At 38.0% G+C, this 12001-nt stretch overlaps 1 protein-coding gene across 1 annotated transcript; it reads right to left on the reverse strand.

Moving 5' to 3' along the window:
- Positions 1 to 1559: 1559 nt before the first annotated feature.
- LOC107553199 (programmed cell death 1 ligand 1) lies at positions 1560 to 7173 on the reverse strand. The gene is made up of 4 exons (XM_016235342.1): positions 6944 to 7173; positions 4207 to 4554; positions 3807 to 4091; positions 1560 to 2418 (listed from the first exon to the last, which is right to left on the reverse strand). Exons 1-4 carry the CDS (start codon positions 6996 to 6998, stop codon positions 2210 to 2212), a joined length of 897 nt encoding a protein of 298 aa, XP_016090828.1. The 5' UTR covers positions 6999 to 7173; the 3' UTR covers positions 1560 to 2209.
- Between the last annotated feature and the right edge of the window lie 4828 nt (positions 7174 to 12001).

The raw sequence follows: 12001 nt of genomic DNA on the forward strand, positions 1-12001 counted from the left end.
AGGTTGTAGCTTTAAAACATGGATTAATATTTAGTAAAATGTTAGGTTTTTAGGTTTAAGGTTAACTTGGTGAAATTAGTACACTGGAAATGACAGCTCTCGCTCTCTCAGCTGCATAATAAAGGTCACAGAGAAAATAAAGGTCTTGACCCTTTGCTCTCTTTTTTCTGTGCATCAAGGTTCGTATGCAGTGATCAAGTACTCTTCTCTGATCCCGTGACTTCTCCTCTCTCAACTTTGGCTTCCTCAACTCTGGACTCCACTCTCATGGCTCATAGAAATGATAATGTCATCTGGTTTGAAGCCAAACTGGTCCTACACCCACAAGGACTTTGTTGCTTCTGTTACACTGATATCTTCTGAGGAGGACCATGATAAGAGACAGCACACGTCTCAAATCAGAACAGTGGAGCTCACAGAGGAGGAAAGGAAAGAGATGGTGGAAGAGAAACATGGGGATGTTGAGATTTTTATGGCAATCAGTAAGAGTATTGTGGGATCTGAAAAGCCAGATTTAAACCCTATGGTGCAGCTTGACATTGCATCCTTAGGCTGGTCTGGAGACAGGAAAATGCAGAACATGAATAAGGGTTCACGTTACTCACTGAAGAAAGTTCAGAGAGTGGGAGAAGTCCCTGAGGAGGACAAAGGTTCCACAAAGACATCAGTTATGGTCAATGAAACCATGGAGCAACATTCCGATATGGATGAATCAACATTGAGAGACAGGCCACTGGATGAGTCTTTTCTGTTTCTGCCATCCTTCATCTTAGAGGAAACGCAAACGGAAGATGAAAATTCTTCTGAAAATAAAAAGGAAGGTTTGAATTTCCCATTATTTTCACAGTTTGAGAAGAAACCAGTTTCCACTTGGATCTGATGAGCTGGTAGAGCAGGGTATCGTGAGAACACTAGACCTTACACAAGACTCGGCTGATTATTATTTTTCAGATGGAATGTGATTCTATTTTAAGAACTTGTGAGAAAATGTCTGTATTTTTTGTTTGTTTTTTGATGAATAAACCAAAGAACCATGTAATGCTCAATAATTAAAACCAGTATTGCAGGAAATTCATTTTCTTGTTAAGGCATGTATTGAAAGATGTTAAGAGATATTAAATTCCTTTTGTTACATGGTTTCCATTGTAATGATTGAATCAGAACATCCTGTTAATTGTGATCTTTAGAAGCTGTTCATATGTAATGTCATTATGGGTCTTCATGGGCACGTGTTTGGTCTTGCTGTCTCTACAATGACATTAAGACTTGTGGGTAAAGTCAGACAAAATATTATTATTCATTGGAATGCCTTTTAACATCGTATCAGTTGTGGATATAAAAATAAATTTTGTGTTCCTCACCCACACCGACCTTTTCACGTGTGTGATAATCTCTACAGGACTTGTAATGGTTGTACATTTGAATGAACTAATTGTGTGTTCTGCCATTATCCCTGTAACAATTACATTTGATTTGGTTTCCGTTGGCACTAACCAACGTGATTTTTTTTTTATAAAGAAAAAAGCTAGATGTACATGTACAGTCGTGATCTGTGAAACACTTTGCAAGTATTTAATTCTTTTTTCTGCAGTGTTTTGTCAGTGTAATAAGATAAACCTATTACAGGTGCAAGTATGACTTTCATGAACAGAACATTTGGAATATTACTATCACTAATATCGCTAGTGATTTTACACAGTCCATACTAATTGAAATCTCAATACAATGTAGTTTACAGTAAAAAAAAAAAAACAGTCTAAAAACACTACAGACACAGAAAACATATTCAATAAACAGTGAAGCAAACATGCTGTTAATGAACTCAACACAATCATGAATATTAAATGGAACATTAATGGAAGTGATCTCAATCTCAATTTTGCAATGTAGAAAATCAACAATGCTTCACAGAACATGTCATGAGTGACAAATCCTATTTAGAATTTATTTTGGGTCTGTTAAAAGACTGTGTAGCACCAATGATGAAATGTTGAATTGAAATGTTACAATGTAAGAGATCAGTGTCATGTAACACTAATGAATTATATTATTTGTTAAAAGCTGCCAAGGTTAGAAAATAATGCGTGTACTGTACATTATAAATATATTTCATTCAATATAAAAAACATGTCTGTCTTGCAAATCATAGAACATCTTTCATAAGTTTCATAATATATAACTTCGTTTAAGTGGTTTTGTTACATAACCTTTATAGACATATTGAACTTTTTCTATTAGGAATTTGAATTTCAGAAAAGTGTCCCACTTCCGTAGAGCCATTTAGTTTGGTATGTTCTCTTCTTTTTGTAATGAACACAAACAATACACTCATCACGATCAGCAGCAGCAGAATAGCAGGGATCACTATGAAGCATCCATGGCATCTGTATGCTGACTCTCCTTGCCTCTCACTCTTATCTGTACAAAGAAATTGAATTAAATGCTAATTAGATTTAGACACAAATGTTGATGATTCAAGAGAATTTTAAACAACTTGTTTTTGAAAGTCTTTACCTGAGTAGAGCTGGATCTCTCTCCTGATGTCTTGTCCCAGGGGTTTGTTGTGCAGTACGAACGTCAGAGAGGAGTTTGTGACTTCAGTGAGATTTATCCAACTAGACACAACATAAAGTCCTGTATGAGTGTCCTGCATGAGATGCGTTTGTGTCTGGTTTGTGATGTCTGAGTTCTCCATCAGCCACTGCAGTGTAGGAGAAGGGTAACCCCCATCTGAAGTCACTAGCAGATTCACTCCATCATTTAACAATGAGAACTGCAGACGAGGTTCAGAGTAGAATGCTGAAAAACACCACAAAGCAGGCATTAAAACACAGGGCAGTTTCAGTCACATTGTAAGACCTTGAAATGTATTCACATGATTTTCTATGAACATCAGTACATGTTGCTTTGTTACCTGCAATTTTCACTCCAAAGCTCTTCTTCTGGCTGCCAGTGTTTGTGCTGACGGAGCAAGTGTAAACACCAGCATCCTGAAGAGTGACTTTGTCCAGTTTGAGTGATGCGTTTCCCTGTATCATCTCCTGACTGAACAAACTGGTGCGTTTGACGTAATGCAGATTTTGACGGTCGAGCTGGTCCTGGCTGTAGTAGAAACTGTGAACAACATCCAATCCACGCTGCCAGGTAATAACAGTGCTTCTCCGATCCCATGAACTGTCCACAGGAAATATGCAGGGGAGGATCAGTTCCTCACTGTAAAACCCAGTGACGGTGTCTCTGGGAACAGTAATCTCAAACTCAGCTAGAGAGTGAAGGAAAGAAAATATATCCGCAACTGAGTTTCACAATCACTCATTACTTGATTGATGAAATGATTATTTCAGTAAGTATTTCACAGCATTTCCTCTCCTAAACATGATTCAACTTGCCTCCAACATTATTCTAATACTCCGCCATAAAATATTTTCATACAGTACTTATAGATCAAGCTGTGTAAGCTGCAATGCTATTTTTGGCAAGGATGAATGATATGGGGGTGAGATAATTTTGAACCACACTGAAACTCTAGATAAAATGTTTCCTTATATCCTTAGTTATACATGAGTTATGAAAACCCCTACACCACCTACACCTCACAAAACTTGCAAAACAAAGAATTGAAAATCGTTATTGCCAAGATGATAAGAATGCTGAAAAGTCTCAATTAAGTTTGATCAGTCCAGTAATAGATCTATTAGTTCTAACAAGTATCAATTTCAGTAAGTTAAAGAATTTAAAGTTCTAGTGAAAATTAACATAAGTTTGTGATCATATTAGATTTGTTTTTTATTTCTCTCAGTCTTTACCTGAGTAGAGCTGGATCTCTCTCCTGATGTCTTGTCCCAGGGGTTTGTTGTGCAGTACGAACGTCAGAGAGGAGTTTGTGACTTCAGTGAGATTTATCCAACTAGACACAACATAAAGTCCTGTATGAGTGTCCTGCATGAGATGCGTTTGTGTCTGGTTAGTGATGTCTGAGTTCTCCATCAGCCACTGCAGTGTAGGAGAAGGGTAACCCCCATCTGAAGTCACTAGCAGATTCACTCCATCATTTAACAATGAGAACTGCAGACGAGGTTCAGAGTAGAATGCTGAAAAACACCACAAAGCAGGCATTAAAACACAGGGCAGTTTCAGTCACATTGTAAGACCTTGAAATGTATTCACATGATTTTCTATGAACATCAGTACATGTTGCTTTGTTACCTGCAATTTTCACTCCAAAGCTCTTCTTCTGGCTGCCAGTGTTTGTGCTGACGGAGCAAGTGTAAACACCAGCATCCTGAAGAGTGACTTTGTCCAGTTTGAGTGATGCGTTTCCCTGTATCATCTCCTGACTGAACAAACTGGTGCGTTTGACGTAATGCAGATTTTGACGGTCGAGCTGGTCCTGGCTGTAGTAGAAACTGTGAACAACATCCAATCCACGCTGCCAGGTAATAACAGTGCTTCTCCGATCCCATGAACTGTCCACAGGAAATATGCAGGGGAGGATCAGTTCCTCACTGTAAAACCCAGTGACGGTGTCTCTGGGAACAGTAATCTCAAACTCAGCTAGAGAGTGAAGGAAAGAAAATATATCCGCAACTGAGTTTCACAATCACTCATTACTTGATTGATGAAATGATTATTTCAGTAAGTATTTCACAGCATTTCCTCTCCTAAACATGGTTCAACTTGCCTCCAACATTATTCTAATACTCCGCCATAAAATATTTTCATACAGTACTTATAGATCAAGCTGTGTAAGCTGCAATGCTATTTTTGGCAAGGATGAATGATATGGGGGTGAGATAATTTTGAACCACACTGAAACTCTAGATAAAATGTTTCCTTATATCCTTAGTTATACATGAGTTATGAAAACCCCTACACCACCTACACCTCACAAAACTTGCAAAACAAAGAATTGAAAATCGTTATTGCCAAGATGATAAGAATGCTGAAAAGTCTCAATTAAGTTTGATCAGTCCAGTAATAGATCTATTAGTTCTAACAAGTATCAATTTCAGTAAGTTAAAGAATTTAAAGTTCTAGTGAAAATTAACATAAGTTTGTGATCATATTAGATTTGTTTTTTATTTCTCTCTCTCTCTCTCTCTCTATATATATATATATATATTTTTTTTGCATCATTTTTATTTTCTGTTCACCTTCAGGAAAACAAGGTACAAAACTGCCACCCTTTCAAAATGTACTACTAAGGCACTGATATATAATTTAGAGATAAATAAGGTACAAATGTGTACCTTGTAAAAGTATAAATAGGCCTACAAAACCTTGTTAGTGATTTATCTAACTCAAAATCAGAATTTATTCAAAGGTCTTCGAAGCTTTGTTTATTTCAGTTCCAGTGTTATACAGCCTTTTGTTATATAACCAAATTCACATAACGTGCACTGCATACACATGAATGGACTTATGAATGAACTTAGGCCCGTCCTAAATGGCACCCTAAACCCTTGCGGTTTTCCTCTGAGTCCGCACTTTCGTGATGTAATGCCGCTTTGACTGTCGGGTAGAGCCTCGCCCCAGTGCGGGCTCAGCAGTAGTGCGGATCGAGGGCGCATAACGGCCGCAAATGGGCGAAATGAGATTCTAGCCTACTTCTTGGAATATGACCCAAATAATAATTTTCACCATATATTGCCCTCTGAACAAGTAAGTAACAAGTCTGCCATGTTTGTTCTGACCAACTGAGGAAAAAAACATTACAATAAATCTCACTACCAATGGGGATTAAATCTAAAGATCGGTTAGCTCATATCACATCAAACCGTTCAAATTATTATTATTGTTATAATTTATTCTCAAATTATTAATGTTAAAGGGATAGTTCACCCAAAAATGAACATTTGATGTTTATCTGCTAGAAACTGAACAGTATTTATATCTTTTTTTACCTCAGATTTTTTACCGCTGAAATGGACCATTGACACTCCTAATTGAGATTGTAGATAGAGTGTCAGTGGTCCATTTGAGAGATAGGTGGCGGTAATGCACTTACAAGTCTGCGACCCGCCTTTAAGCAAGAAGAAGAAGAAGACGGCGCAGGCTGTTGAGAACGTGCTCAGGATAGACAGTTCGGACATTGCGGTGAAAATCAGAGGTAAAAAACGATATATTAATGTTAAAGGGATAGTTCACCCAAAAATGAACATTTGATGTTTATCTGCTAGAAACTGAACAGTATTTATATCTTTTTTTACCTCAGATTTTTTACCGCTGAAATGGACCATTGACACTCCTAATTGAGATTGTAGATAGAGTGTCAGTGGTCCATTTGAGAGATAGGTGGCGGTAATGCACTTACAAGTCTGCGACCCGCCTTTAAGCAAGAAGAAGAAGAAGACGGCACAGGCTGTTGAGAACGTGCTCAGGATAGACAGTTCGGACATCGCGGTGAAAATCAGAGGTAAAAAACGATATAAATACTGTTCAGTTTCTTGCACAGACCGATCGTTTTGTGTCTTTTTTCCATTTTTTCATTTTCATTTTTGGGTGAACTATCCCTTTAACAACATCAGCATTGGTGACTATGAGTATAGTGTGTATTAGCGTGTAGATTTCAATTTCTGCACAGTCTAATCTAATTATCATACTCTTTGAATTTCACATTAAGAAATTATTTTAACCCAAAAAGCAAATTATGCTCCCTTCGAACTGGTTTTCTTTCAAATGCAAATCTTTGTAATCCCAGGCTATCTGTAACCAGAAGCACATTTATAACTGGAATATAATTTAATTTGTTTGTTTAGTCCTGTGTTATGGAGTCTTATAAAAAGTAATATTATCAGATTCAATTTTGTAATTATATAAGTGATAGTTTCGCGAAATATAACTCTGTAAATATTGACTCAATAACTTGGACTTCTTTGAGGGGCTTCATAAAGATTGCTTTAAGATTTCATTATAGTTTCAATTAGTTATCAGAAATACTTACTGAAACAGGAGGCTTCAAAAAGAAGGAGACTCAGACACAACACTTTCAGGTTCATATCACGGTCCACGGCTGTTGGTAACCGCTAAATCCTGTGTAAATCCCTGAATCCCACCAGATGAACTTGATGATGTCCTCAGTTGTATGTCGGGGAAGCCCTCCGAGATCAACATCAGAGATCCTGTCCCGATCACACCTGACGAACTTTGAGATGTCAGTCCACAGCGTGATTCTATTTATCGAGTTGCGACAGACTTTAGGACTCCGGAAGCAACGCGTGTTATGGAGCAACCAATAGTTTCAAAACAATCAATAGTTCGTTAAACCCCATTCATTGCAGTGTTTCTCAAGCACACTCGCTGGAAAGTTTGTACATCTTGAATGCTTTGGAGCACAGACTAATGCTAAGTTTGGTCTTCTTTTTTTTTGAAGACGACACTTGGCAGACGATTGTAGAACATTCTCGATTGTAACAGCAACGTCCAAAAGATTGTGCCAAGGGGCGTTGTAGAGTTGAAGATAGTGAGCAAAAACTCCTGTACTTCATAACGCTTGTTCTTTCTTTCTTTCTTTTAAATAAAGTAGTTTAAGTTTATGCGGTTATGTTGCTAACTCTTATTATCTCTCCATGTACATTTTTGGATGAACATAATTTCCTTAATTCATTCTCTCTCTCTCTCACACACACACACAGTTTTTTTTATATATAAACTCATACATGCAACGTTTTTATACAGAAGTGATATTTATTAAACCCCAATCCTAATCACCCTAAATCTAACCCTAACACAAACCTCTTGATATCACAGTTCACGAAGGACAGAACTTAATGTAAAATATCATAAATGTAATTAATATTACCAGGTAATCAAACAACACTACAAAAAGAAAAGAAATTTGTTACTGTGTTGTAGTTTTACTGGTTAGCAAAACATTGACATTGCTTAAAGACAAAGTTACATAACCAGAGAAACCTGAACAGCAAGAATAAGAAAGTTCTGGATAGCTGACCGCATTGGAAAATTAGTCATGCGTCACACGGCACGATTGTTTACATACTACAGTTTCAGAGTTTCTATGTAAACGTGTCTATGTGGGAAAGGAGACCAGAGGCCTTTTTGTTTGAATGGATGTCAATGGAGGAGAGGCTTCACTACACTGAGGAAACAGCTTGGCTAATCTTCAACATGTTTTACACTAAACAATACTTTTGGATTGAACTATTTTTAGAGTTTACATTGAAAAAAATGCTGTTTTATAAGAGAAGTCACCGACTTTTTGCAACAGGTGGGATACAGCTTATGGTACTTCCCATTTATTCCTATGGTATCTGTAAACGGCAACTGAGTGTGGCACAACTCTGACTGAAAGTCAATGACATCAAGGCTGTAATGTGATTGGTTATTAAGGCACACGTGATCCAAGTTGACCATTACACTTTCTCTAATAGTAAGTAATACAGACCCTCTCATCTCCCAATAGTAAGACCATCTCTGATCACTCCCTGCGTTCCATTCAAGCGGCAACCTTCCAGTCTCTCTCTTGAAACCAACACGGAAGTGACTTAGATGGCAATTCATCTACTGGCCACTAGAGATGAATGGTTTCAGCAACCAGTCACCTCAGCACCACCCACATCCCGCCTCTTTGCCCATTTTTGATTATCCGAGAGTGACACGCCCACTTTGGGCCTCAAAAATGAAGTGTGTATAGGGTCAAAAAAAAAAGTTTTTGGAACGCACTTCTGCATCATCTTAACGAGATGATCAAGGAGGCGGCTTCATTGCACATTTTGTACGCTGGTTGATTACTGATTAATTAATTACTGATTATAATTACTTATACTGTCTTTTTACACGTTGCGTTGCATCGCGCTGCGTAAACATAAAACCATGTCTGCCTTTGAGATGTCAGTCCACAGCGTGATTCTATTTATCGAGTTGCGACAGACTTTAGGACTCCGGAAGCAACGCGTGTTATGGAGCAACCAATAGTTTCAAAACAATCAATAGTTCGTTAAACCCCATTCATTGCAGTGTTTCTCAAGCACACTCGCTGGAAAGTTTGTACATCTTGAATGCTTTGGAGCACAGACTAATGCTAAGTTTGGTCTTTTTTTTTTTTGAAGACGACACTTGGCAGACGATTGTAGAACATTCTCGATTGTAACAGCAACGTCCAAAAGATTGTGCCAAGGGGCGTTGTAGAGTTGAAGATAGTGAGCAAAAACTCCTGTACTTCATAACGCTTGTTCTTTCTTTCTTTCTTTTAAATAAAGTAGTTTAAGTTTATGCGGTTATGTTGCTAACTCTTATTATCTCTCCATGTACATTTTTGGATGAACATCATTTCCTTAATTCATTCTCTCTCTCTCTCACACACACACACAGTTTTTTTTATATATAAACTCATACATGCAACGTTTTTATACAGAAGTGATATTTATTAAACCCCAATCCTAATCACCCTAAATCTAACCCTAACACAAACCTCTTGATATCACAGTTCACGAAGGACAGAACTTAATGTAAAATATCATAAATGTAATTAATATTACCAGGTAATCAAACAACACTACAAAAAGAAAAGAAATTTGTTACTGTGTTGTAGTTTTACTGGTTAGCAAAACATTGACATTGCTTAAAGACAAAGTTACATAACCAGAGAAACCTGAACAGCAAGAATAAGAAAGTTCTGGATAGCTGACCGCATTGGAAAATTAGTCATGCGTCACACGGCACGATTGTTTACATACTACAGTTTCAGAGTTTCTATGTAAACGTGTCTATGTGGGAAAGGAGACCAGAGGCCTTTTTGTTTGAATGGATGTCAATGGAGGAGAGGCTTCACTACACTGAGGAAACAGCTTGGCTAATCTTCAACATGTTTTACACTAAACAATACTTTTGGATTGAACTATTTTTAGAGTTTACATTGAAAAAAATGCTGTTTTATAAGAGAAGTCACCGACTTTTTGCAACAGGTGGGATACAGCTTATGGTACTTCCCATTTATTCCTATGGTATCTGTAAACGGCAACTGAGTGTGGCACAACTCTGACTGAAAGTCAATGACATCAAGGCTGTAATGTGATTGGTTATTAAGGCACACGTGATCCAAGTTGACCATTACACTTTCTCTAATAGTAAGTAATACAGACCCTCTCATCTCCCAATAGTAAGACCATCTCTGATCACTCCCTGCGTTCCATTCAAGCGGCAACCTTCCAGTCTCTCTCTTGAAACCAACACGGAAGTGACTTAGATGGCAATTCATCTACTGGCCACTAGAGATGAATGGTTTCAGCAACCAGTCACCTCAGCACCACCCACATCCCGCCTCTTTGCCCATTTTTGATTATCCGAGAGTGACACGCCCACTTTGGGCCTCAAAAATGAAGTGTGTATAGGGTCAAAAAAAAAAGTTTTTGGAACGCACTTCTGCATCATCTTAACGAGATGATCAAGGAGGCGGCTTCATTGCACATTTTGTACGCTGGTTGATTACTGATTAATTAATTACTGATTATAATTACTTATACTGTCTTTTTACACGTTGCGTTGCATCGCGCTGCGTAAACATAAAACCATGTCTGCATTTGTGATTGAAGAAATGACAAACAACAAGCGCTACTCTACACTGCTCAAAACTCACGCTTGAATCCTCAGTGGCAAATCCTTTAAATATGAAAACGTACTTACAGGCTGTGAGTCAGCATTATTTGTCAGAACACCCATTGTAGGCTACTCTCACAGCAAACAGTCCTCGACCTCCATAAAATGCGTTGGACACATCTGAATATTTGGGATGAACTGTTCTGGAACAGTGTTGTAAATACAACTTAACCACTGATTTCTAGTCGTGTCCTCTTTTGGAAGACCAACCAAAGTAATTTCGCTTTCACAACGAAACACACAGTGTCTCCATGACATGGCGGCGGCGGCAAAAATACTACAGCGAGAATCAAAGTTACGCCTTCTTTCTTTGCGTATACATTTGGGCGGTGTTATGCAAATCTTCCCACACAGTGACGTAGACATGTGGGGGCGTGTTTAAACGAGGCGTTTTAGGAGGGTGTGGACGAGTCCTAACTTTTATAAAGAATATCTCTTTGGGTTTAAAACTTTAGTCTTTGCAACTTTAGGGATCATATCTATTCACGAACAGCTTGTAACACTCCAAAGAGAAAGGAAAACTTGAAATCGCATATGACCCCTTTAAAATGCCCAACTTTACAGATTTTTTTTTTTTTTACAGCCTGGTACAAAAAGTGGTTTCGGTCTATATAGGTAATTTTGCCCTTCATGACAACTGTGAGGGGGGTGAATTTTTTTTATAACTCATCCGTTTAAATTATATTAAGCCTTAAAGTTCTGCATAATTAAAGAGTGTTACCACTTGAGTGACAGGTGGACTGCCGCTCTGCTCCAGAGTGTGAAACTGAGATGGTCCTCACTGCAGAACACAAGATCCAAAGGATCCAGATCCAACTCCTCCCACCTTACATATACCTAAACCTACCCGTCACCACCCCCTGCTCCCTAAACCCACCCATCTCCACCCTAAACCTACCAATCTCCACCCCCTAGATGTGGATCCAACCACGCCCTCTGGATCTTGTGTTCTGCAGTGAGGGGCTGGTGAAACTCGCTAGACTGTGAAACTTAGAAAATGGCTTTAAAGATTTTTATTTGTCCAGAAAAATGTATTATGGGTAGGACACTGGAAATCTGGCAATTAGAGGTTTTAATGAAAATGATCTCAAATTTAATTTTTACTGCTATTTTGAAGTTATTGTAGGCACTCTGCCTTTACACTGTCTGCAAAAATTGAGATGTCACACCAAGGCAAAAGGCAGTAGCTTCCACATTATATACAATATTTGGGTGCTGATCACAATTTACAGAATCATTATAGTAACATCTGTATAAAATCTAATGATCATATGGCTATAACATATAGTAATGTGATTAAATTTTTTTTCTGACTGTAACAACCAGACAAAAAGTTAAACGTGAGTGGATACCGTTTTGCAACCAATTTATTTGCAATGTTCGCTAA

The sequence above is a fragment of the Sinocyclocheilus grahami genome, unplaced genomic scaffold (assembly GCF_001515645.1).
Source record: "Sinocyclocheilus grahami isolate Dianchi unplaced genomic scaffold, SAMN03320097.WGS_v1.1 scaffold466.1, whole genome shotgun sequence".
Taxonomy (NCBI): domain Eukaryota; kingdom Metazoa; phylum Chordata; class Actinopteri; order Cypriniformes; family Cyprinidae; genus Sinocyclocheilus; species Sinocyclocheilus grahami.